A 25,189-nucleotide genomic window follows, 5' to 3' on the forward strand; every position below is an offset into this window, starting at 1 on the left:
CCCTTGCCGGATATGCGCAATGCTATCCTTGCACGGGCTACCTGTAACTTCATTCTCAATTCTGCAGTCCACCTGTTAACACCTGTTAAGCTTTGGCAAAAAGTTTTCTTTACTTGTAATTTTGTGTTTGTTTTTTTGGTTGAACTTGACATACGGTTGGTAGTTGGGAATTCTGTGTTGAATTTACCATGTCCGACGCGAGTTCGTTGACAGCTAGCGCACGGAAAGTTTGTGCGCGAGATGGTTGTCCATTTCTTTTACGACGTAAAGACACACACGTGTTGTGTCCGGACTGTCGGTCTTGTTCTCAAGACCGTCAGTGTGAGATCTGCGCCACGTGGTCTCCTGACCAGTGGGGTCGGTTCGGTTCGCAGACTCAGGTTTCGGGTACCAGCAAAATCTTGTCGTCTGCTTCGGCAGTAGTCGGCAAGTCGGACTTAGTGGGTAGGTCCCATAAGTCTGTAGACACTTCGAAAAGTGTCCGGAAAGGGGGGAAACACAAGGGTGTTTCTTCTTCGGTCCGTGTTACGAGTACAGTTACAGATACTTCGGGAGCGCCCCCCCGGGCTCCTATTGTGACCGTGGTACGTGAGCCGTCTTCGTTAGTGACGGCGCCTTCCTCTGTTTGTGTGGCTTCGTCGCGGGCGTCGCCATCGTCGTTACGGTTACCTTTACAAACAGAAGGGGGGCAGGGTGGAGTCGTCGCGGCACCGGTTTTGACGACTTCATCGGTTACCGAGCACATGCACTCCGTTGTGCATAGGTCCACTGCTTCGTCCGCAGAGCAGGTGGCCCCGACTTTGCCTTCGATTGCTGACAGTCGCTTCGGCACCTCAGCATTCTCAAGGCCCGAGGAGAGTTCTGCCAGTTTGCTTCGAACTGAGCCAGTTGTTCCGATGCCGGGATCCGTCTCTGATGGCATCCCGACCGATGTTTACCGTTGGGTGGAGGACTCATCCCGTTTGGGTCCTCCGTTTGCATATGTTTACCCCAAGGGTCCGGTGACTTCGGTAGCAACGGACATCTCCTCACAGTTTGCACCGTCTTTGGTCCCTACCTCTTCGACTTTACTCAATAGAGGACGAGGTTCGCGCAGATACCCCTCGGTTGGGGGTACTCTGTGGCCGCAAACTCCGACCGTTCCGCACTTGGCGCAGGAACGACCGTTAGTTTTTCAGGAAACGTTGTTTCGGAGTTTTGTGGAATTTTTGAACGCTTCGCCTCAGTTGGGATCATTGCTTTCGCAGACGGGACCGACGGGTGCGGCTCCCATTCCCCCCCCCCCCCTGGTTTTCCGCCAAAACCAGCAGAAACTGCGTCTCGACAGCAGTTTGACGATGCAGTTAGGGATTGTCGTTCGGTTCCTATTGTTTCCGTCTCGGGAGACGCTGCCCCAGGGGCGTCTCGATTAGGGGGAGGAGTCCATATCGATCTTCGGGATCCAGTGGACAGTGACCTGGCTTCAGAGGAAGCGTCGGTTGGACCGGATTCTGTCGCTGACCCAGCTCTCTCTCACTTCGGTTCGGAGGTAGAGGAGGAGTGCGATTATCCGGCGGTTCTGGCTTTTGTCAGGGACCAGGTCCGACAGGTATGCGGGGACGCTATACCTCAGGTTGAGGCCCAGCCTACATTCAAGGGTGTCTCCTTCGGGAACCGTTCTTTGAATTTGGTCACTCCTCGTGAGGAGTCGGGTTTACCACTTGCACAGGAGGCGCACAGTTCACTTTGTGACATTGATGTGTTGATCACTGGCAGTGATCGTATCCTGGGAGTGGGTGTTGATGAGTACCCAACGGCACTGCCTACGGGGAAAATCCTAACGGGAGCGCGCATTTTTCGTGCCGACTCCTATGAGACGTTGGGGGCGGATTTTCTCGAACATCCGGCGGTCGTTCCCGCTAGTGTCCGAGCCGCTTGTTCCCCATCGCCGCATGTGTCATTGCCAATCGCGGATCTGGAATCGTTCGAACGGCTGGCTAAGTCGATGTTCCAGGTTAATAACCATTTAGGTACGTTCCTATTTGGCTTGGATAAGGCTGTCGAGAGCCTTCCCGCGATGGCGAAAGGCTGTTTGGAGGCTGCGTCAAAAGCCTCTAAGCATATCGCTCAGTTATCTGGCCGATTGTTTGCGAACAGTCTTTTGTTACGGCGTGACCATTACCTGGCGGGTTTGAGTGCGTCAAACGTTGCGAAGACGTTTTTTCGTACACGTTCGGTACGGGAAAATTTACTTTTCGGTCCCGATTTTAATATTGTCCTAGACAAGGATTTGTCGCGACCAGTCCCGAACACTCGACCCTCAACCTCTGGTAAACGTCGGTCCACGTTTTCGGGGTTCAAGCCTCCTCCTGTAAAAAAAGGCTGCTTTTTTACAGTCGGCTCAGATCCCTAGGGTTCCTGACACTAGGAGGCAACCAGGTAACAACCCGTCTTCCGCTAAGCGAGGACGCAAACGTCGTACTGCGTTCCGTTCTCAGTCCACCAAAGGCGTTGCGCCTACGGGTGGTAAGCGGTTGGGGTGAGGGTACGTGAACGATCGGCAGTTGCTTTCGGAGGTACCGTTAGCAACCATACCCGTGGGGGGCAGGCTCCGCCATTTCCTTCGAAATTGGTGCAAGCTGCCTGGTCTCGACCCCTGGGTTCTGTCGGTCGTTCGACACGGTTACAAAATACCCTTTTCTTCGAGCCCCCCACTCCGAGAATGCCGCCGTTACCGTCCGCGGATCGGCGCGTTTTAGTGGAGAGTATGATTGCCGAGTTTCTCGACAAAGGGGCCATCCAGAGAGTCAGTCTGGACACTCCGGGATTTTATTCTCATCTTTTCTTCGCCCGGAAGAAAAATGGGGAATGGAGACCAATCCTAAATTTGAAGCCACTGAACGTCTACGTCGATGTTCCTTCCATGAAAATGGAAACGGTTCATTCGGTCCGGAACCTGCTTCAAATTGGGGAGTGGGCTGTGTCGATCGATCTGAAAGACGCATACCTCCATGTCCCGGTGCACAAGGCGTTTTGGAAGTTTCTGCGCTTCCTGTTCGACGGGAAAGCGTACGAGTTTCGTGTGCTCCCGTTCGGTTTGGCGACGAGTCCCCATGCTTTTACACGTGTGGTAAAAGCGGTGGTAGGTCATGTTCATTTGTTAGGGGTTCGAATGCATACCTATCTGGACGATTGGTTGATCCCAGCTTCGTCGCAACAGGAGTGTCAGACCAATGTCGGGTTGGTTTTGGACACGATCCTCCAATTGGGTTTTATTCCCAATTGGGTGAAATCGGAGTTAACGCCGGCTCAGATTTTCACATATCTCGGAGTGGTCTTCGATCTTGTGGTAGCGTCGGTTCGTCCCACCGATGCGCGTATCCACAATTTCCAAACGTCGGCGCGACGTTTGATGGGGGAGCAAAGTACTACGGTACGATCTCTCCACGTGGTGTTGGGCCACCTCGAATCTCTGGCCTCATTGATCGTGCGGTTCAGACGATTCAAACGACCACTCCAGTGGCATTTGTCCCCACGGTGGGACGGTCACAATTGGGACACGATAGTGCCTCTGGGCCCATGGTTCACTCGTCCGATACAGGAGTGCCTGTCGGACAAGTGCATGTCCCTATCGGTTCCGTTGCACCCCCCTGCTCCGGATCTGATCCTGTTCACGGATGCGTCGCTGCACGGGTACTGGGCGCATCTGTTGGATCAACACATTTCAGGGGTATGGAATCTCTCCGAGAGGAAGCTTCATATCAACTGTTTGGAGATGGAGGCAGTGCATCGTGCCTGTCTTCATTTCCGGTGTGTTCTTCGACACCGTCGAATTCTGTTGAGATGCGACAATACGTCGGTAGTGGCATATCTCAATCGTTGGGGTGGAACCAAATCGGAGACTTTGGGTCGCAAAGCTCTTGCGATTTTGGAATTCTGCGACCACTAGGGACCACTCTGTGGGCGAAACACATTCCTTCATCGGTGAATGTGTTAGCAGATGCCCTCAGTCGACATACCCCTGTTCAGACGGAGTGGATGTTGAACAAAGGGGTGGTCGCAGCGGTTCTTCGGGTGTGGGGCAGTCCACAGGTGGACATGTTTGCCACACGGTTGAACAACCAATTGCCGGTGTTCGTGTCCCCGGTACCGGACACATTGGCGTTGGAGTACGACGCGTTAAGTATGGATTGGACGGGACTGGATTTTTATGCCTTCCCTCCTCCTGTCTTACTCGGCAAGGTGTTGACCAAAGTGGTCCAGGAACCTTGTCACGTGACGTTGATAGCTCCTCTGTGGGTGGCGCAGCCCTGGTTTCCACAGCTCCTGTCACTGTTAGTGGCAGTCCCGTTCCGATTACCAGTGTTGTCCGATCTACTCAGCCAGCGACTGAGTCAGACGGTGTAGCATCCGAAGCCGGAGGTCTTCCGGTTTCACGCGTGGAGGTTATCAGGGCTTCCTTGCGACGCAGAGGTTTTTCGACAAGAATTGCGCATCTCGTCTCTTCAGCAAAGCGCAAATCTACCGAGTCGGTTTATCAGTGTCATTGGCGTATGTGGGTTCGTTGGGCGAACGCACGGGATTTCGATCCCTTATCGCCTACTGTCAACGATTTAGCGGAGTACTTTCTGGCGTTGGTCCAAGAAAGGAAACTTTTCTACCAACTTGGTGTTGCATGATTTACTTAAATCATTACAATCCACGGTTGAACGACCTTCCATTATTCCGAAATGGAATGTCTTTCTGGTGTTACATGCTCTTAAGGGTGCGCCTTATGAGCCGTTGAGGTTTGCTAGTCTTCGTGCCTTGACGTGGAAGACTGTTTCTGGTTTCACTGGCAGCTTGTCGTCGGATCAGTGAGATACATGCTTTTTTGCATGACTTGGTTGATTATAATTCGGACGGGTCTGTCACTTTACGTACCGACCCTATCTTTGTTGCTAAAAACCAGTCTCCAGGGGAAGAGTTTCCACCTACTGTCATTCACAGTTTATCTCGTACACTGTCATCTGATAACTCGGATAGACTTCTTTGCCCGGTGAGAGCATTGAAGTATTATTTGCAGCGTACGAAAAACCGGCGGCAGGGTAAAAAGAGATTGTTTATTTCTTATACCATTAGGCCGGGTGATGTCACAAAAAATGCTTTGTCTCGATGGATAGCAGTTACCATCAAGCTAGCATATGAGATGGCGGGTGATCATGTGTTACGGAATTTCTCTGTTAAACCACATGAGATCCGAGCCATTTCTGCTTCCCTGAATTTTCATGACTCTTTAGATATTATAAAGGTCATGAATGCAGGGGTTTGGAAAGGACGGCACACTTTTGACCGTTTCTATTTCCGGGATATGGCGGTTGGTCCTGACGGTACGCGTAGGATCCAGACAGTCATTGCGGCTCAACACGTCGTGTCTGTGTGCAGGGCAACGGAAAGGGGTCGACCTCTTTTCCGTCCGACTGCCATCGTTTCACACTTCGGACATGTTTAACACTCCACTCTTTTCTGAGGGATGGGGTTTTTTGTAGTGTTGTCTACCGTTTTCCTCTCCCTGGGGAGATGTTTTTCCTCCTTTTCATGGGGATGAGTTTTTCTTTTGGGAAGCCCCTTTTTATTCCCAAAAGTTTTTTGACTCCTTGTTACCGTATGTCGTGGTTCGTCCTATCTCCATGTCATTACTTCAAAGGAGCTTTTGGGTACGGGTAAGTCCTCTATTTTCTTACCTCCTCCCATTAATGTTGAATTCACGTGCTCTAACGGTGTCATTGCACGTCCGTTATAGCATATTTGTTGTGCTAGCACAGTAAGTTGAATAAGACTATTAGACAATTTGTTTCTAATTTTCATTATTATTCATACTTACCTAGTGCTAGCACAACAAACTATACCTCCCACCCACCCCTATGAGGCTTTCCCTCGGTGGGTGGACTTTGAACCGAGAATGAAGTTACAGGTAGCCCGTGCAAGGATAGCATTGCGCATATCCGGCAAGGGAGAGAATTCTGCAGTGTGTAGGTATGACTCAGGTTGAATAGCATTTTTGTTGTGCTAGCACTAGGTAAGTATGAATAATAATGAAAATTAGAAACAAATTTTCTAATATTCACTGAATTCTGTTATGCACATGTTATTAGCAATTTTTTTTAATTATTATTATTATTATTTTTTTTTTTTTTTATCTCATTTAGTTTTGTCAATAAAAAATGTTTGATTCTGGACTAAATAAAGTATTGCTCTTCATTTACACTGTATATTTTGTAATTGTTCAATTATCTGGTTATACATGTAATTAAACATCGAGGAATGTGTTCTAATTGTTGTTGAGAAACTAATTGCCATAGAGATTTCTTGTTCATCCATTAATCTCTAGTTTAGAGAGTACTATTTGTATTGGACCCACTTGTCATAGTGATGGTAATTAGTGGTGTGCTATGTTCCTAACAATGAGTTCTCATTTAATTGCAGCAAGTTCCTGGCAGACTTTGGTTCTCACGCTATGTCAACTCTCAGGTATGTTAACCCTTTCTCTGCTAAACTCATTTGTAAGACAATTTTTCTTTTCTTTTCAATTGTTTTTTGGGGCAGTAAGGGTGGGGGATAGATAATAGGAATAATGCAAAACTATTAAATTATTTTATTAATTTTTCCAATGTTTTAAACACATCCATCCATTCATCCATTAATCCATCCATGGAACCATCCATCCATCCATGGAACCATCCATCCATGGAATCATCCATCAAACCATCCATACCATCCATGAAACCATCCATCCATCCATGGAACCATCCATCCATCCATGGAACCATCCATCCATGGAATCATCCATCAAACCATCCATACCATCCATGAAACCATCCATCCATCCATGGAACCATCCATCCATTCATCCATCCATGGAACCATCTATCCATTCATCCATCCATGGAACCATCCATCCATTCATCCATCCATGGAACCATCCATCCATCCATGTAACCAACCATCCATCCATCCATCCATCCATGGAACCATCCATCCATCCATGTAACCAACCATCCATCCATCCATGGAACCATCCATCCATCCATGTAACCAACCATCCATCCATCCATCCATCCATGGAACCATCCATCCATCCATCCATCCATCCATGGAACCATCCATCCATTCATCCATCCATGGAACCATCTATCCATTCATCCATCCATGGAACCATCCATCCATTCATCCATCCATGGAACCATCCATCCATCCATGTAACCAACCATCCATCCATCCATCCATCCATGGAACCATCCATCCATCCATGTAACCAACCATCCATCCATCCATCCATGGAACCATCCATCCATCCATCCATGGAACAATCCATCCATCCATGGAACCATCCATCCCAGCCATCCATCCATCCATCCATCCAACCAGCCATTGAACCAGCCAGCCATTGAACCATACATCCATGGAACCATCCATCCATCCAGCCAGCTATCCAGCCATCCATCCAGCCAGCCAGCCATCCATGGAACCAGCCATCTATGGAACCAGCCATCCATTCATCCATGGAACCATCCAGCCATGCATCCATTCATGGAACCATCTATCCATCCATTAAACAATCCATGGAACCATCCACCATCCATAGAACCATCCACCATCCATAGAACCATCCATCCAGCCAGCCAGCCAGCCAGCCAGCCAGCCAGGGAACCATCCAGCCATGGAACCATCCTTGGAACCATCCATCCATCCAGCTGTCCATGGAACCCTCCATCCAGCTGTCCATGGAACCATCCATCTATCCATCCATCCAATGAACCATCTATCCATCCACCAACCCACCAAATCACCCACCCACCTGCCCAAAACACACCCACCCTACCCACTCATCCATCCATCCATCTCGTCAGTAAGATTCTAATAAGAACCACATGTGTTATTCTTTTAATAAACAATATGAAATTCTAGTACATTCAGCTGTATAACCATTCAGTTTCTTCTTCATCTACAACTTTTAATCATTTCATTCTGATTGAATGGGTCAACAGTTTTGCCACGGGCCAAGATGGGAGTCAACCGGAGGAGACTACAACTAGGTAGACCACAAACTATATTTAGCTCCAACTTACGAACATCAGTTGTGACAGCTCGGCACGTGGTATTTCTCAAACAGACGTCTCACTTAGTTGAATTGTATGGTATTCAGGGGGCAGGATCTAACTCAGTTGTGACAGCTCGGCACGTGGTATTTCTCAAACAGACGTCTCACTTAGTTGAATTGTATGGTATTCAGGGGGCAGGATTTAACTCAGTTGTGACAGCTCGGCACGTGGTATTTCTCAAACAGACGTCTCACTTAGTTGAATTGTATGGTATTCAGGGGGCAGGATTTAACTCAGTTGGTCGAGTGCTCACTTGATGTGCTCGTGTTGCAGGATCGATCCACCTCGGTAGATCCATTCAACTGATTGTTTTTTTTCTCTCATTCCAACCAGTGCACCACAACTGGTCAAAGGTCGTGGTTTGCAAATAAAAGATCCCTTTCTGCATTAGGAACAATGTAGCAGGTTTCCTCTGATGACTACATGTCAGAATTACCAATATTTGACATCCAGTAGTCGATGATTAATAAATCAATGTGCTCTAGTGGTGTCGTTAAAGAAAAGATTTAGTAATTTTGACATATAGACTTAGAGAGAAAACCCGCTACCTTTTTTTCCATTACTACCAAGGGATCTTTTATATGCACCATCGCACAGACAGGACAGCACATACCACAGCCTTTGGTATACCAGTCATGGTGCACTGGCTGGAATGAGCCTCCAGTTGAAAGGCAAATTAATATAACTGCCCATCTCCCCACCAATTACTGACATCGTCTGATGTTTCTGCTGATTTAGACACAGACAGGCAATTTGTCAATATCTGTAGAATCACTGATTTCATAGATTTGATAGAACATGATAAACTGGTATCTAGTGGGGGAAGTCCTGTTTCTTTGAAAAGGTCAATTGGGAATTGTATTTATGATATAAACTAGTTAGAGCAATGGATCTTGTATATGCACTTTCTACAAACTGGAGCAGACATCAGGACCCAAACACAATACTTGTCATCAGTATTAACTCTACCACCTCCCTCCAACTCTGAAGAGTATGCATTTCCTCCTCCAGTTGAAAGGAAACTTATTATAACAGCCCCCACCCCACCAGTTTGTGGCATCTTATGATGCTTGTGCATATTCAATAAAAGACAGTCAATTTGCCCATATCTGTAAAATCAGCAATTTCATAAGATTTGATGGAACTAATACAGCTGGAATTTATAGTTCACAAACAGAAATCTTATTTCTATTTCTTTCAAAGGTCATTTGGGAATTGTATTTGTAAAACAAGATAGTTATAGGAATGGATCTTGTATTAATCTATAGTTCACAAACGGAAGTCTTATTTTTTTCAAAAGATCAGTTGGGAATTGTATTTGTAAAACAAGCTACCAGTAGTTATAGGAATGGATCTTTTATATGCACTGATCCACAGCCAAGATAGTATAATACTAGTATTAGATATACATACCTCCAACATGGCATATAAGGCCAAAACATATATTAGGGGTCTCTGGTCAAGCCAAAGTTCCAAAATTGATGCAATGATGCAGGTAGTTTATTGTTAATATAATTTTTTTTCTTTTGTGTGTGTGTGTGTGGGGGGGGGGGGGGGGGGGGAGACAAAAACAGTGGGTATGTAATTTTGTTTTGTCCTTCTCATCTTGCTTGCCTCATTTGCCTTGGTGCCCTAAATCCTTGCAATCACATTTTTCACATAGCCAAGATAGCTTTAATGACTTTGACTCTGTTCCCAAATGACCAGCCTCTGTGGCATCATGGTTAGGCCATCGGTCTACAGGTTGGTAGGTACTGGGTTCGGATCCCAAATAAAAGATATCTTGCTGCCTGTAGTAAAAGAGTAGCCTATGTGGCGACAGCGGGTTTCCTCTAAAAAACAGTTTCAAAACTGATGCAGCATGGCAATATTTTTGGTATGAATGGCACTAAAATAGCTTACCATGGTAAATTTGAAGAAAGAAAAAAAGAATTCATGCATATGGTAAAAATCGACTCACGTGCTGACCAGAGACCAGCTATATTTTGTTTGGCCTAACTGTAGAATCAGGATGTTAACAAAATACTCAACATCAGTCTAAAACCCAAACTGATAATCAATGGATGTTAATTAATTATTTAAAAAAACAAGAGAGAAAAGGAATATTTTATCACTTGATAGCAAGGTCGTGTTATTTACACTTTACACAGTAGGTAGGTAACTAGTTTAAGATGTCCATATACCACTAGGGTTTCGAACACACCCATCCTGAGTCTGGCCTCTGATAAGTGCTATAGGTGACACCTTTTTTATTCTTAACCCATGGATTATGTTTTAACAACACCTCAGTATCTTTTAAACTTCGGCTCTTTGTTTGTTTGAGAGAAAGGGAAGGAATATTTGTTTTATGACATCTCAGCACATTTTAAACTATGGTTATTTTGACACTTGATTTGGAGATTAAAGGAAAGGAATGTTTGTTTAATAACACATCAGCACATTTTAAACATTTGACATTTAACATATGGTTATTTTGACACTTGATTTGGAGAGAAAAGGAAATGAATGTTAATTAATAACACATCAGCACATTTTAAACATTTGACATTTAACATATGGTTATTTTGACACTTGGTCCAAAGAATTAACTAATTTAACTTTCATGACTTAAGCTAATCCCGCTAATTATACTGAACAGCAGTAGACCATGTTTAATATGAATTCTCCAATAGTGAAGACAGCACATTTCAGTCTTTGATGTACCCATCATGTTCACATTTTATGTGAACACTCTGTTCTGTCTTTGTTTTTAAAATGTTTTATTTCCGTGCCCAGATCTTAACAAAGATCAAGCACGCTGTCCTGGCATGTGCCCTTGTCTATCTGGGCTGTCTGTTAGTTAGTGGTTAGTTGTTAGTGGTTAGTGAGAGAGAAGTCGGTGTATAGTGGCTTGACAGTTACCCACTGAGATGTGTGGTCGGTCTGGGATTGATCCCCATCAGTGGGCCCATTGGGCTATTTCTCACTGCAGCCAGTGCACCACGACTGGTACATCAAAGGCCATGGTATGTGCTATCCTGTCTATGGGATGGTGCATATAAAAAATCCCTTGCTGCTAATCAAAAAGAGCAGCCTATGAAGTAGCAACAGCGGGTTTCCTCCCTCAGTATTTGTGTAGTCCTTAACCATATGTCTGACACCATATAACCGTAAATAAAACATGTTAATAAATAGATTCTTCTGTTAAATATTTCCTTGAATTTTGTAAATCCCTATGAAACAAATGTGAATAATTTAGTCTTCATCAGAATATTTCAAAATGTATTGATTTGTCAGTTAAGGTTTGGGATTTTATTTCATTCGTTTGCCACATGATGTTGATCACTTAACAAGTGTCCTTAATAATATTTTGGTCATTTTATATATATATATTATTAAAATATTATTAAACAATAGTATATTTTCTATAGGCTGGCGGACTAGTAGAAATTCTCTTGGGCTAGTAAATTTTAGTTGCTTCTGCATCCCTGCTTAACCATTATGATGTCCTTGAGGCTGTAGGTGTGGGTATATGGGACAGTTTTGTTATGTTTCCATTAGAAAAGTGTTCAAGCAGACATCGCCAGAGAGTTCTGTCAGACAGGACTATATACGGCTGATCATCTTTACTCTTATTAATAAGAGAAATACCTGCCACAATGATTAGTGATACTAATACAGCACTGTTGCCATAACAGCCAGCCAAGTGCTACAATATTTGCTTTGACAAGTATCAAGATATGTGAAGCAATGAATGATTGGATTACACTCTTGGATTAGGAGAAAAGACTTTTGCTTCTTGGTCATTTGGTGTCAATTCTGTTGTTATGTTTGTCTAATGGATTGGAAAACTGGGACTTAAGAAGCTCTGTGTTTGTTTTTCTTGCCCGGTGATGAGCGATGCTGGCTTGAGATGACTGATTGGCATTCCCTGCTCCATAATCTCCTGCAGTAATTGCCTCTGGTTAATTTTTCTATTCGCCAGTTAGCATTTATATATACTGAGGATATTTCCTTGGATACATCTGCTGAAAAAAATTTGAGAATGTGCCTAAGGCAAGCGTGCTTGAATTTTCAGTGGATGTAAGCACGGGTCAAATGGTTGATTGATTAGGATATTTTCCAACATTTTATAGCCTGTCCAGGACAGAACTCTCTGGTGAAGTCAGAGGTTGTGTCTATGACAGGCATGCTTGAACAGTTCTTTGATAGCAGCATGCCAGAAATATCCCATACTCATACCACAGAACTGTGGCAAAGTCAGAGCTTGTATCTATAACATGCATGTCTGAGCAGTTCTTTGATGGAAGCATGCCAAAACCTACTCCACACCCACATTCACACACCAACATTATCAAGTTTGAAAGCCTATAAAACTTGTGTCAAAATTATAATTGATAGCTTCTGCATTTAATTTGTATTTGACTAATAATATTCATTGTTTTGATTGCAAGTAGTTCTGTTTGTTATCAGCTTCCATTCTTGGGCAGACCTTTCCAAGGATAGGAACTTGAACGTTCTGTGGATTCAGTGCCCCACGCCCATCCACCGGCCATCCAGATACTGGGCATGGGATAGATGTGCCTGAACCTTTGATGGATGTTGATAAAGTTACTCTTGTCCAGTAGTTGGTTGACCAAGGTCTATACAGTTATCGTTCTACCATACTGAACCACATACAGTGGCCTAGTGACTGATGCCTACAGGCTTTACATCCTAATGCTAGCTTCCACCCAGGATGTCTTTTAACAGCTCAATGGAGAGGTGTAAGGCCATGACTTGTACACTAAGTTGTATTTCACTAACCATTAACCATTAACCATTAACTATTAACTATTAACCCGTGTTCTGCACCTACAGCCCTGATAGCTGTGGTATGTGCCAAGGACAGTAAATTTGGACCTGAAGTCGATATAAGCATGGAAATAAATACAAAGTGCAATGACTGTTTACAAATGATGAATGTTGGAGATATCACCGATTCTCCATCCCTGGTGTATCAAAAGCCGTGACAAGTGTTGTCTTGTCTGGGAAAGTAGCTTATGGTAGATTCCTGGTTGCTGATGGATAATAATAGTAGCCCACATGATACAGTGGGTTTCGTCTCTCACACAGCTCTGTGGTAAAGCGTTCACTTGATTTGCGGTCAGTCTAGGATTGATCCCCATCGGTGGACCCATTGGGCTATTTCTCATTCCAGCCAATGCTCCACAACTGGTGTAATAAAGGCTGTAGTATGTACTATCCTGTCTGTGGGATGATGCATATAAAAGGTCTCTTTCTGCTAATCGAAAAGAGGAGCCCATGAAGTGGTAACAGCGGGTTTCATATGTGCATCATTAAATAAAAACATTTTCCTCCTTTCTTCATCTCTCATACAAACTCTTTATATTAGCCTTTCTCTTGGACAGGCAGACACATTACTTATGTGAAAGAACAAGCTTCAACGCTAAACATATATAAACATGAATGAAAGTATGTCAACATCATCATCGTCATCATCATCATCATTATCATCATCATCATCATCACCACCATTATCATCATCATCGTCAACATCATCAACAACAACTTCATTAAAATAATAATATCATCATTACAACACCATCATCAATATTATCATCATCATCAACAACATCATCATTATCATCATCATTATCATCATCATCAACAACATCATCATTATCATCATCATCAACAACATCATCATCAACAACATCATCATTATCATCATCATCAACAACATCATCATCAACAACATCATCATTATCATCATCATTATCATCATCATCAACAACATCATCATCAACAACATCATCATCAACAACATCATCATTATCATCATCATCAACAACATCATCATCAACAACATCATCATTATCATCATCATCAACAACATCATCATCAACAACATCATCATCAACAACATCATCATCAACAACATCATCATTATCATCATCATTATCATCATCATCAACAACATCATCATTATCATCATCATTATCATCATCATCAACAACATCATCATTATCATCATCATTATCATCATCATCAACACCATCAATATCATCATCAATAACATATGATGATAATCATCTCCATCCTCATTAACAACATCAGCATAATCAGTAACATCATCATCATCATTAACAACATTGTCAGTATCATCATCATCATTAATAACATCATCTCCATCATCATTACCGTTATTAGTATCATTCTGATCATCATCATAACATCATCATAATCATAGTCATCATTATCAATACCATTAATATCAACATTAATATCAACATCATCATCATCATCATCATCATCAACAATGCCATTAATATCACCATCATCATCATCATCAACAACATTATTAACATGTTGGATCCACTGTAAACTGATTAATTACTAATGAGGTTATAGCATGCTAGTACTTCCTCCAATACAGACCTGGATGTTGTGTGAAGTTGTATACATTTAACCACCAGCAGGACAAGCCTATACTCTTTTGTACGTTCCAACAAATCAATGCATACCGTACACGTTGTGGACAGAAATGGTTAAAAAAAATCAAATAATCTCATTAACCCTTGCCACTACTGGGTTGTCACAGGTCATATTCTTCAGACAGGTTTAAGTGCATATTGATGTCTGATGTCGGTCCTGCTAACAGCACACACACTAACAGCACACACACCGGCATAAACCGCCCCCACATGTCACAGACAAAGCTCGGATGTATGAGAATAGATTGCAGTACTCGGGTACCTTGTATAAATACTTTTCTTCCAGTTTAACCAGTTCGTTACTGACTGGTGTATTGTAGACCTCGGTGTGACGTCTCATGACTGCCAGCAAGTATTTAAAACTCTCATTCTTTCTTCCGTAATTAAAAGAGTAGCCTGTGTGCTGACTGCGGGTTTCTCCTTTCATGCTGAAGACCAATTATAATGTGTTTAAGACTTAATAGCTGCTGATAAAAAAGTGTCCTCACAATCAATTAGTTCTTTATTTTTATCAAGTCCGTACAAAATGTTACTGCACTGTCTGACACCAGTAAAGTTTGCCGATATCAGACAGTGCAGTAACATTTTGTAAATGTAAAATTTAAAGTTCATTTCAACTTGATTTCCATGTTTCTTTAAAGTAAATGTCCAAGCACACTGTCCTGGACACACACAACAACTGTCTCGGATGTCTGTCCAGAATAAGATTTGGTGTTAGTGATAAATGAGAGAGAACTAGTAAAACCTTTTAAATTTGTTAAAATTAGATATCCAGAAATTCAATTGCCTTCCTTCCTGCAAGTTTTTTAAATAGCAGGGGCCTAATTTACTAAACTCTCGCAACTTTGCGATCTCGCAGTGCAATGCTAAAAGACTTGCAAAGAGGATGCTTTGTTGTCTAGCAGAGCCTAAGAGACCTTTGTGAAAAGGCCCCTGGTAACTATACCTTGCGACAAGGTTGTACAAGCATATCTTACAAGGTAGTAACTACCGTGTTTCGAGCTAGTATTTGATGCCCATAATATTTTTTGATCCATTACCATTACCAATATTTATTTACTTGCTCATATACCACTAGAGTTTCGAGCATGTCTGTCCCGGGTCCGGTCTCTGGATAGCCAGTGATTTGGTCCAGGACAGAAATATATGGGGCAATTTTGAATCTTAATGCCACAAATTAAACTAAGGGACATTAATAATTTGTTAGCGGTCCTAAAATTGAAAATTCTGTCTACTTCATTTAAATTTATCAGTTTAGGTGCATTTTAGACTGGGCTATCTAAATAAAAACCATATAATTACTTAACCTTAAGCCCTTGCTGGTTGGGAAAAAGGAGGTTGGTAGGAAATTATTATTGACAAGATGGGGTAATTCTTCCCTTAACCTCTGTTATCTGCTCTGCCTATTTATTGTACAAACTATCATCTTATTTTTCCCTTTTATTAAATAAATGAAATAACTAATTTTGTTTTTACTAACTGGTGAGATCAAATTTCCTAATAAACTATAGGAATTGCATTTTTATTTATTAATGATAATATCTTCCTGTTCAGACTATATCAGTTATTCCAAATAATTGATGAAATATCACCGGCCTCGGTGGTGTCGTGGTTAAGCCATCGAACATAAGGCTGGTAGGTACAGGGTTCGCAGCCCGGTAGCGGCTCCCACCCAGAGCAAGTTTTATCGACTCAATGGGTAGGTGTAAGACCACTACACCCTCTTCTCTTTCACTAACAATTAACAACTAACCCACTGTCCTGGACAGACAGCCCAGATAGCTGAGGTGTGTGCACAGATAGCTGAGGCGTGTGCACAGATAGCTGAGGCGTGTGCACAGATAGCTGAGGCGTGTGCACAGATAGCTGAGGCGTGTGCACAGATAGCTGAGGCGTGTGTCCAGATAGCTGAGGTGTGTGCCCAGATAGCTGAGGTGTGTGTCCAGATAGCTGAGGTGTGTGCCCAGGACATCATGATTGAACCTCAGTTGGATATAATCATGAAAATAAACTGAAATGAAATGAATAAATGATGAAATATCCGAGGAGAAAATGATTGAATAGCCCTGGTTTACAGCATTGATTTTCATTCAGTATAATTGTTATTTACAGCCAGTACACACCCTATAATAAAATCCATCACGTTATTCACCCTGTCAGCATTCGAAATAAGCACTTGTCTGTTTGTCCCAACAAGTGAAAATTTACTCAGACAAGCATAATTTACTTTAGTGGTTATCTGGCGGACAAGTAAAATATTTTTTTACAAAACAGTATCATCATTTTTAGCAATTTGTTGTACTTAAAAAACAAAAAAGAACCGAAATCAGCATTTTTTCATCGCAAAATGTTATACAAATATCGTGGTTTGAGAGTTAAATAAACATGGTCTTGATAACACAATAGTCTTAGCTTGTGAATATTCGGAATACCTTTGAGTTGCAATTGAGTTCCGAATTTTCTACTCGGAACATCTCGGCTGACATAAATAACATAAATAATTTATTTGTTTGATGATAAAAACGCACACCCACCTCCAAGCTAAGTGTTTTTAAATTGCATCATTTTATCCTCATTTGAGTGTAGTTGTTATTTAGCAGTTTTATTACTTTTAAATTGCATCAGTTTATCCTCATTTGAGTGTAGTCGTTATTTAGCAGTTTTATTACTTTTAAATTACATCATTTTATCCTCATTTGAGTGTAGTCGTTATTTAGCAGTTTTATTACTTTTAAACTGCATCATTTTATCCTCATTTGAGTGTAGTTGTTATTTAGCAGTTTTATTACTTTTAAATTGCATCATTTTATCCTCATTTGAGTGTAGTTGTTATTTAGCAGTTTTATTACTTTTAAATTGCATCATTTTATCCTCAGTTTTATTACTTTTAAATTGCATCATTTTATCCTCATTTGAGTGTAGTTGTTATTTAGCAGTTTTATTACTTTTAAATTGCATCAGTTTATCCTCATTTGAGTGTAGTCGTTATTTAGCAGTTTTATTACTTTTAAATTGCATCATTTTATCCTCATTTGAGTGTAGTTATTTAGCAGTTTTATTACTTTTAAATTACATCATTTTATCCACATTTGAGTGTAGTTGTTATTTGACAGTTTTATTACTTTTAAATTACATCATTTTATCCTCATTTGAGTGTAGTTGTTATTTAGCAGTTTTATTACTTTTAAATTGCATCAGTTTATCCTCATTTGAGTGTAGTTGTTATTTAGCAGTTTTATTACTTTTAAATTGCATCATTTTATCCTCATTTGAGTGTAGTTGTTATTTAGCAGTTTTATTACTTTTAAATTGCATCATTTTATCCTCATTTGAGTGTAGTTGTTATTTAGCAGTTTTATTACTTTTAAATTGCATCATTTTATCCTCATTTTTGAGTGTAGTTGTTATTTAGCATTTGAGTGTAGTTGTTATTTAGCAGTTATTACTTTTAAATTGCATCATTTTATCCTCATTTGAGTGTAGTTGTTATTTAGCAGTTTTATTACTTTTAAATTGCATCATTTTATCCTCATTTGAGTGTAGTTGTTATTTAGCAGTTTTATTACTTTTAAATTGCATCATTTTATCCTCATTTGAGTGTAGTTGTTATTTAGCAGTTTTATTACTTTTAAATTGCATCATTTTATCCTCATTTGAGTGTAGTTGTTATTTAACAGTTTTATTACTTTTAAATTGCATCATTTTATCCTCATTTGAGTGTAGTTGTTATTTAGCAGTTTTATTACTTTTAAATTGCATCAGTTTATCCTCATTTGAGTGTAGTTGTTATTTAGCAGTTTTATTACTTTTAAATTGCATCAGTTTATCCTCATTTGAGTGTAGTTGTTATTTAGCAGTTTTATTACTTTTAAATTGCATCATTTTATCCTCATTTGAGTGTAGTTGTTATTTAGCAGTTTTATTACTTTTAAATTGCATCAGTTTATCCTCATTTGAGTGTAGTTGTTATTTAGCAGTTTTATTACTTTTAAATTACATCAGTTTATCCTCATTTGAGTGTAGTTGTTATTTAGCAGTTTTATTACTTTTAAATTGCATCAGTTTATCCTCATTTGAGTGTAGTTGTTATTTAGCAGTTTTATTACTTTTAAATTGCATCATTTTATCCTCATTTGAGTGTAGTTGTTATTTAGCAGTTTTATTACTTTTAAATTGCATCAGTTTATCCTCATTTGAGTGTAGTTGTTATTTAGCAGTTTTATTACTTTTAAATTGCATCATTTTATCCTCATTTGACTGTAGTTGTTATTTAGCAGTTTTATTACTTTTAAATTGCATCATTTTATCCTCATTTGAGTGTAGTTGTTATTTAGCAGTTTTATTACTTTTAAATTACATCATTTTATCCTCATTTGAGTGTAGTTGTTATTTAACAGTTTTATTACTTTTAAATTGCATCATTTTATCCTCATTTGAGTGTAGTTGTTATTTAGCAGTTTTATTACTTTTAAATTGCATCAGTTTATCCTCATTTGAGTGTAGTTGTTATTTAGCAGTTTTATTACTTTTAAATTGCATCATTTTATCCTCATTTGAGTGTAGTTGTTATTTAGCAGTTTTATTACTTTTAAATTACATCATTTTATCCTCATTTGAGTGTAGTTGTTATTTAACAGTTTTATTACTTTTAAATTGCATCATTTTATCCTCATTTGAGTGTAGTTGTTATTTAGCAGTTTTATTACTTTATCCGTATTTAATAGTGAACAGAATACAACAGAGACTTTTACCTCAATCCCCCTGTAAACTGGATACCCATAGCTCAAACTTACGTGGGCCCAATTTGGACCATGGGTTTAGGGTACTGTTTAGAGGAGATTCACTGCATCATGTAAACTTGTACGTACTAGTATATGTAACAGTACATGATTAATAAAGGACAACAGTAACATTATTTTAACATTTGGTGACACGCACATTTTCATTTATGACAGGTGATTTCGACAAGCACCGTCAAACAATTATTTCCAGGCCTTCAGCTGAAAGTAAAAGTTGAAAACCAGTGACATGTTCTGAAGGGAATGTGCTCAAGAACAATTCAACTGGTTTTCATTGAATCCTAAACAAAAGTACTAATTTTTTATGAATGTTTTTTACACTGAAACTATCTCGACAGTAAACAAAATTCTACAATTTGTTGTAGTCACTGGAGTGACCAAATTACATGCAATCTGAAGTGAAGAGTAACAAGTGAATTGGTTTAACCCTGACCCTAAATTTAACCCATTATCTTTCTTGGGGAGGACACCCATATTGACTGTGGTTGCATTCAATTCCTTAGTGCCATACCCAAAATTCTCTTTTTGGCAGAAACACTGGGGGGAGGGGGGGGGGGCAGGCTGAGTTTTGCTGGAATTTAGAGGTTTTTTAAAATATGCCCGATCTCGATAACGTTTATTCACATTTGCATTAAGCACTACCAAACAGCTACATAAGGTTGCAAACGAACCACTATGCATTTTACATGGATTACAATTAACGAGTATTAAAGTACAAAATAGAAATGTATTGTTTCACAGTGTGACTAATTCTGTTCACTTATATGCTGGTCTTAGAACAAAATATGCGTCTTGCCCCTTTGCTTCTGCCAAATCTGTCAGTGATTGTATCCATATTTTGAGCAATAGTTATATTGGAGTACGATCGCTCTATGAAACAAGTGCGAAATTGCTCAGTCGTACCTGGCCCATAGTCGAGCACAGGTAGGTTTTCACAACATGTCACACATTTAATGTAGTTAAAGTTTACTGCTGCTCTTGAAGTCTTATCAAAAATTGTACGCGCTATGACCTCAAAATACCTGAAATAAAATATTAAAAACCCATCACAAATAGCTCCAGAATGCACCTTTGAGCATCTACATTTAAAAAAAATTCCGGAGAAGCATGCCCCCCGAACCCCCCTAGACCTCTCACACCATTTGAGCGCTCGATTCGGGTGCCAAAGGCACCCATGATATAAATTTAGTTCCACCCAATATCTCAACGCACACCCCACCCCCACACCCCGTAAATATGGCTGGCTACGGGCCTGAATTACTTTTTATCAAAATGTATTCCTTCAATTCCTCATAGTTGAAATATCCAAGTATGTAAAGAAAATGTTTAAATAGCAACCTGGCAATTAACCATGACAATCAGCAAAGCCTTGGAGATCGCCATGTGACTTTTGTTAGTTAATTATTTATACTGATGAAAAAAAATGGGCATCACACCAACACTAACAACAACTAGTGATTGCAATCAAAACCGTCCGTCCATGGTGCCAGAAGTTGACTGTGTTATTGGAAGTCAATTTAACACTGTTAACATCCAGTCCCACACTATAACTTTGTATGAAATACAGACATTATTATACTAGTACTACAATATTTTCTCTGTAATTACAACCACATTTCAATTCAGGGTTTTTTTTGTAATTTGACAGTGGTTGTAATTTTTTCCCAACCAAATAAAAAGGTTCTAGTGGGTCGTAATTTTGTCTACAATTCCATGTGTTTCCTTTTTTCTTTCCATCCATATTATTTGTTATAATACTGAAAATTAAACACCTTTCTTCAAAAATTAATCACAATACTGTCATGGAAAATGCCATAGAGATTATTTTTTCATGGCATTTGTTGTCATGGCCATTTACTTAATTGCCAGTACTGTTTAATAGCTCTGATGTTTGTGATTGTTATTTGCAGGGAGTGAACAGGAAGTGAGTGGATGAACAGACATTTTCCAGCTGATTCAGTATTTATAGCTCTGATGTTTGTGATTGTTATTTCAGCGAGTGAACAGCAAGCGAGTGGATGAACAGACGTTTTTCCAGCTCATTCAGTATTTTGCCGTCTGCTTGTTTGAGTGCAACGAGGCCGAGGATTACTCGCCTGCCAAGACCCTCATGAACATGTGCTTCACCTTCTTCTACGAGAGTGAGTTGTCCTCTTTACACTTTCTTAAACACAACTAGAGCACACAGATATAGAATACTATACGAGTTTTCACTAAATATAATTTTTACGAAATGAGTGAACTTCCTGTGTTAGTATCTGACTGAACAAAAGTGAGCTGCAATACCATGGGAAGTTCATAAGTTTTGTACAAAGGATATCTAGTGAAAACAAGTTTGATATTTTATTTATTACCAGTACCTACTTTCTAATTATTTAAAATCTAACAATTACTTCCAACATAACTCAGCGAGACATGTAAATGCAGACAGCTAACACAAGGGAAGATGATTTAAAGACAACTGATTGGCTGCTCCATGATGATTCTGATGCCAAAGCCCAATCATCCAATGAAACAAGCACACCCAAAATTGCTTGCTCTCTGATGTACAAGTTAAACTGAAACTGATTGCTCTGTGATACACAAGTTAATTGGAAATGCTAGCATAGTCAGTAAGTTTTAGTTGGAATAGACATTTAAATTTTAGTTTAAACCAGTTATACTGTTTTTTTGAGAATATGTAAAATATAGAATGCTGCACAAGTGTTTGTTAAATACCATATATCTTACAACTCATTGTTACAGTTTAAAAACATGTTTACAGATAACGTACTTTCACTCATTAGATACATTTTGAGACAACTAGTAAGATAAATGACATTTAAAGGCCACTCATATACACTACTCAACATTTGACAACGATCACATATATTTGTGATAATTAAAAAAGGTTAGATTTTAATCTGGGTATTGACGAGACTTTACTGATCATTGTTACAAAAGGTTTGGTGAACAATACATCACTGTCTACCTTTATGAACATGACCGCTACAGCCGTGGGTGGGTAATGGCCGGTATAGATTTGTCTGTGTATTCAGCACTCTATATTTCTGTCATGTCCCACGTATTATATTGATATCTTGGTATATAATTGAATTATGACTATATTTACACATAAATCAGAAGAAAAGTTTATTTTTATTTTAGCTAACATTAGCAGGTTAAAAAGTTTGCAACAGGGCTTATGCATGGCAGTGACTGAATAGCGATGTACAGAATGCTGGTCAACTAGCCCCAGAAACAACTCGCTCCAGTTGGTGGTCAGTTGGCCTGAGCAGTTGGTCAACTTGCCCCAGCGGTTGGTCAACTCACCCCAGTGTTTAGTCAGCATGCACCAATCCCACTTTACGGTCTATAATTGTGACAAGAAATGGACTCTACTACCATGTCATTTTATTTATTAAAATACCATGAAACTTCTCTATTACAACTTGTTGGTCTTATTAAAACTTGTCTTAATACTGAGGTGGTCCTAATACCAGATTACCAATAAAATATTAATAATGATGAATATTTGGTACAGTTTGATCATGTGTCTTAGTCTCCTAGGTTAAACTGTCCTGAAGTTCAACTGTTGACTCATACCAGTAAATATAATTGATTAAATGATGGTCAGATTGTTTGTGAGTCTGTACCAGACAAAGATTGAAAGCAGTCTCAACAGATGACATCGTCTTGAGGATCATGGGTGTTTATTAACATAAAAATAGTAAGAATGTGCCACTTCTTGGTCACGTGACAGACTGAAGCTGATTGGGACGTCTGTTACTTCCAAAACATTAGGAATTGCAAGCAAGTTGTAGCAGCGAAGTCTGACCTGTCCAACTCTTAAGATAATCAATCTTTTTTCTATCAATTCCAGTATATTCATTTAAACTTTGCACATAGTAATTGGGGTGGTTGGCTAACCACTGGTACAAGTTGGTAACAGTTTCGGGGTGAGTTGACTAAACAACTTGGAAAGAAATGGTTTATTTAACGACGCACTCAACACATTTTATTTACGGTTATATGGCGTCAGACATATGGTTAAGAACCACATAGATATTGACGGAGGAAACCAACTGTTGCCACTTCATGGGCTACTCTTTTTGATTAGCAGCAAGAGATCTTTTATATGCACCATCCCATAGACAGGTTAGCACATACCACAGCCTTTGATGTACCAGTCATGGTGCAGTGGCTGAAACGAGAAATAGACTTTGGGCTCACTGACAGGGATCAATCCCAAACTGACCACACATCAAGCGAGCGCTTCACCACTGGGCTACGCTGGTAAGAGGTGATCTGGTTTTTGGGGCGACTTAACCTGCTCTCATTCTGCATACGTGTACCTAGTTTTAGGCCAGTGTTGATTTAATTTGATCTCTTCAGTTGTTTTGTGAGAAAATCAATGGAAGGTGACCAGTTATTCCACTAATATTGAACGATGTACGGTCATGAATATCGTGGAAAGTCAAATTGAATGTTTCAGCTAGGTTATTTTTTCTCCCTCTTTTCCCCATTTAACCAAATGAGTTAAGACTCATGATTTTTACATGTATATAGAGAAATCAGTGACAAGTAACGGGGAACAGATGTGCCCATGAGGATACCATGGAGGATATTGTACAGAGGGGTGTCTAGACCATGGCAAGTAAAATATTTAGGGAGAGTTGAGTCATACTTCCCTGGAAAATACATTCAAAAAGAAATTGCTTTTAGGACAGAATTTTAACCCTCATGAAATCCACCCCAATTCTGCAGACATACCTAATATTAATTTCCTGCTTTTATGTTTTATCTCACAATTTGACATGTGTTATCAAGGAATATGTAAACTACATTGCACATATGTCTTATCTCACAATTTGACATGTGTTATCAAGGAGTATGTAAACTACATTGCACATATGTCTTATCTCACAATTTGACATGTGTTATCAAGGAGTATGTAAACTACATTGCACATATGTCTTATCTCACAATTTGACATGTGTTATCAAGGAGTATGTAAACTACATTGCACATATGTCTTATCTCACAATTTGACATGTGTTATCAAGGAGTATGTAAACTACATTGCACATATGTTTTATCTCACAATTTGACATGTGTTATCAAGGAGTATGTAAACTACATTGCACATATGTCTTAACTTTGTATCTTGGCTCACTTTCAGTCATCACAAATGTTATAGCCGTAAAATGGGAAATAATCTAATAAATTCACCACGAATCATTGATCCCATGATGTACTGTAACTGAAGCTGGCACTCTGACATTCTCACCCAGTTGTGTCTTATACTCCATGACATTCTCCACGAATCATGGATCCCATGATGTACTGAACTGAAGCTGGCACTCTGACATTCTCACCCAGTTGTGTCCTATACTTCATGACATTCTCCACGAATCATGGATCCCATGATGTACTGTAACTGAAGCTGGCACTCTGACATTCTCACCCAGTTGTGTCCTATACTCCATGACATTCTCCACGAATCATCGATCCCGTGATGTACTGTAACTGAAGCTGGCACTCTGCCATTCTCACCCAGTTGTGTCTTATACTCCATGACATTCTCCACGAATCATCGATCCCGTGATGTACTGTAACTGAAGCTGGCACTCTGCCATTCTCACCCAGTTGTGTCCTATACTCCATGACATTCTCCACGAATCATTGATCCCATGATGTACTGTAACTGAAGCTGGCACTCTGCCATTCTCACCCAGGTGTGTCTTATACTTCATGACATTCTCCACGAATCATCGATCCCGTGATGTACTGTAACTGAAGCTGGCACTCTGCC

General features: G+C 40.2%; 1 protein-coding gene across 1 annotated transcript in view; it reads left to right on the plus strand.

Annotated features, from left to right (window-relative positions):
• LOC121388460 overlaps positions 1–25,189 on the plus strand; it is a 111,449-nt gene that overhangs the window by 36,759 nt on the left and 49,501 nt on the right. Inside the window, exons 3-4 of the mRNA XM_041519800.1 lie at positions 6,445–6,489; positions 21,392–21,536. Of these exons, the coding sequence (XP_041375734.1) occupies positions 6,445–6,489; positions 21,392–21,536 (190 nt within the window). The remainder of the gene's footprint in view (positions 1–6,444; positions 6,490–21,391; positions 21,537–25,189) is intronic.

Source organism: Gigantopelta aegis, chromosome 14 (assembly GCF_016097555.1).
Source record: "Gigantopelta aegis isolate Gae_Host chromosome 14, Gae_host_genome, whole genome shotgun sequence".
NCBI classification, from domain to species: Eukaryota; Metazoa; Mollusca; class Gastropoda; order Neomphalida; family Peltospiridae; genus Gigantopelta; species Gigantopelta aegis.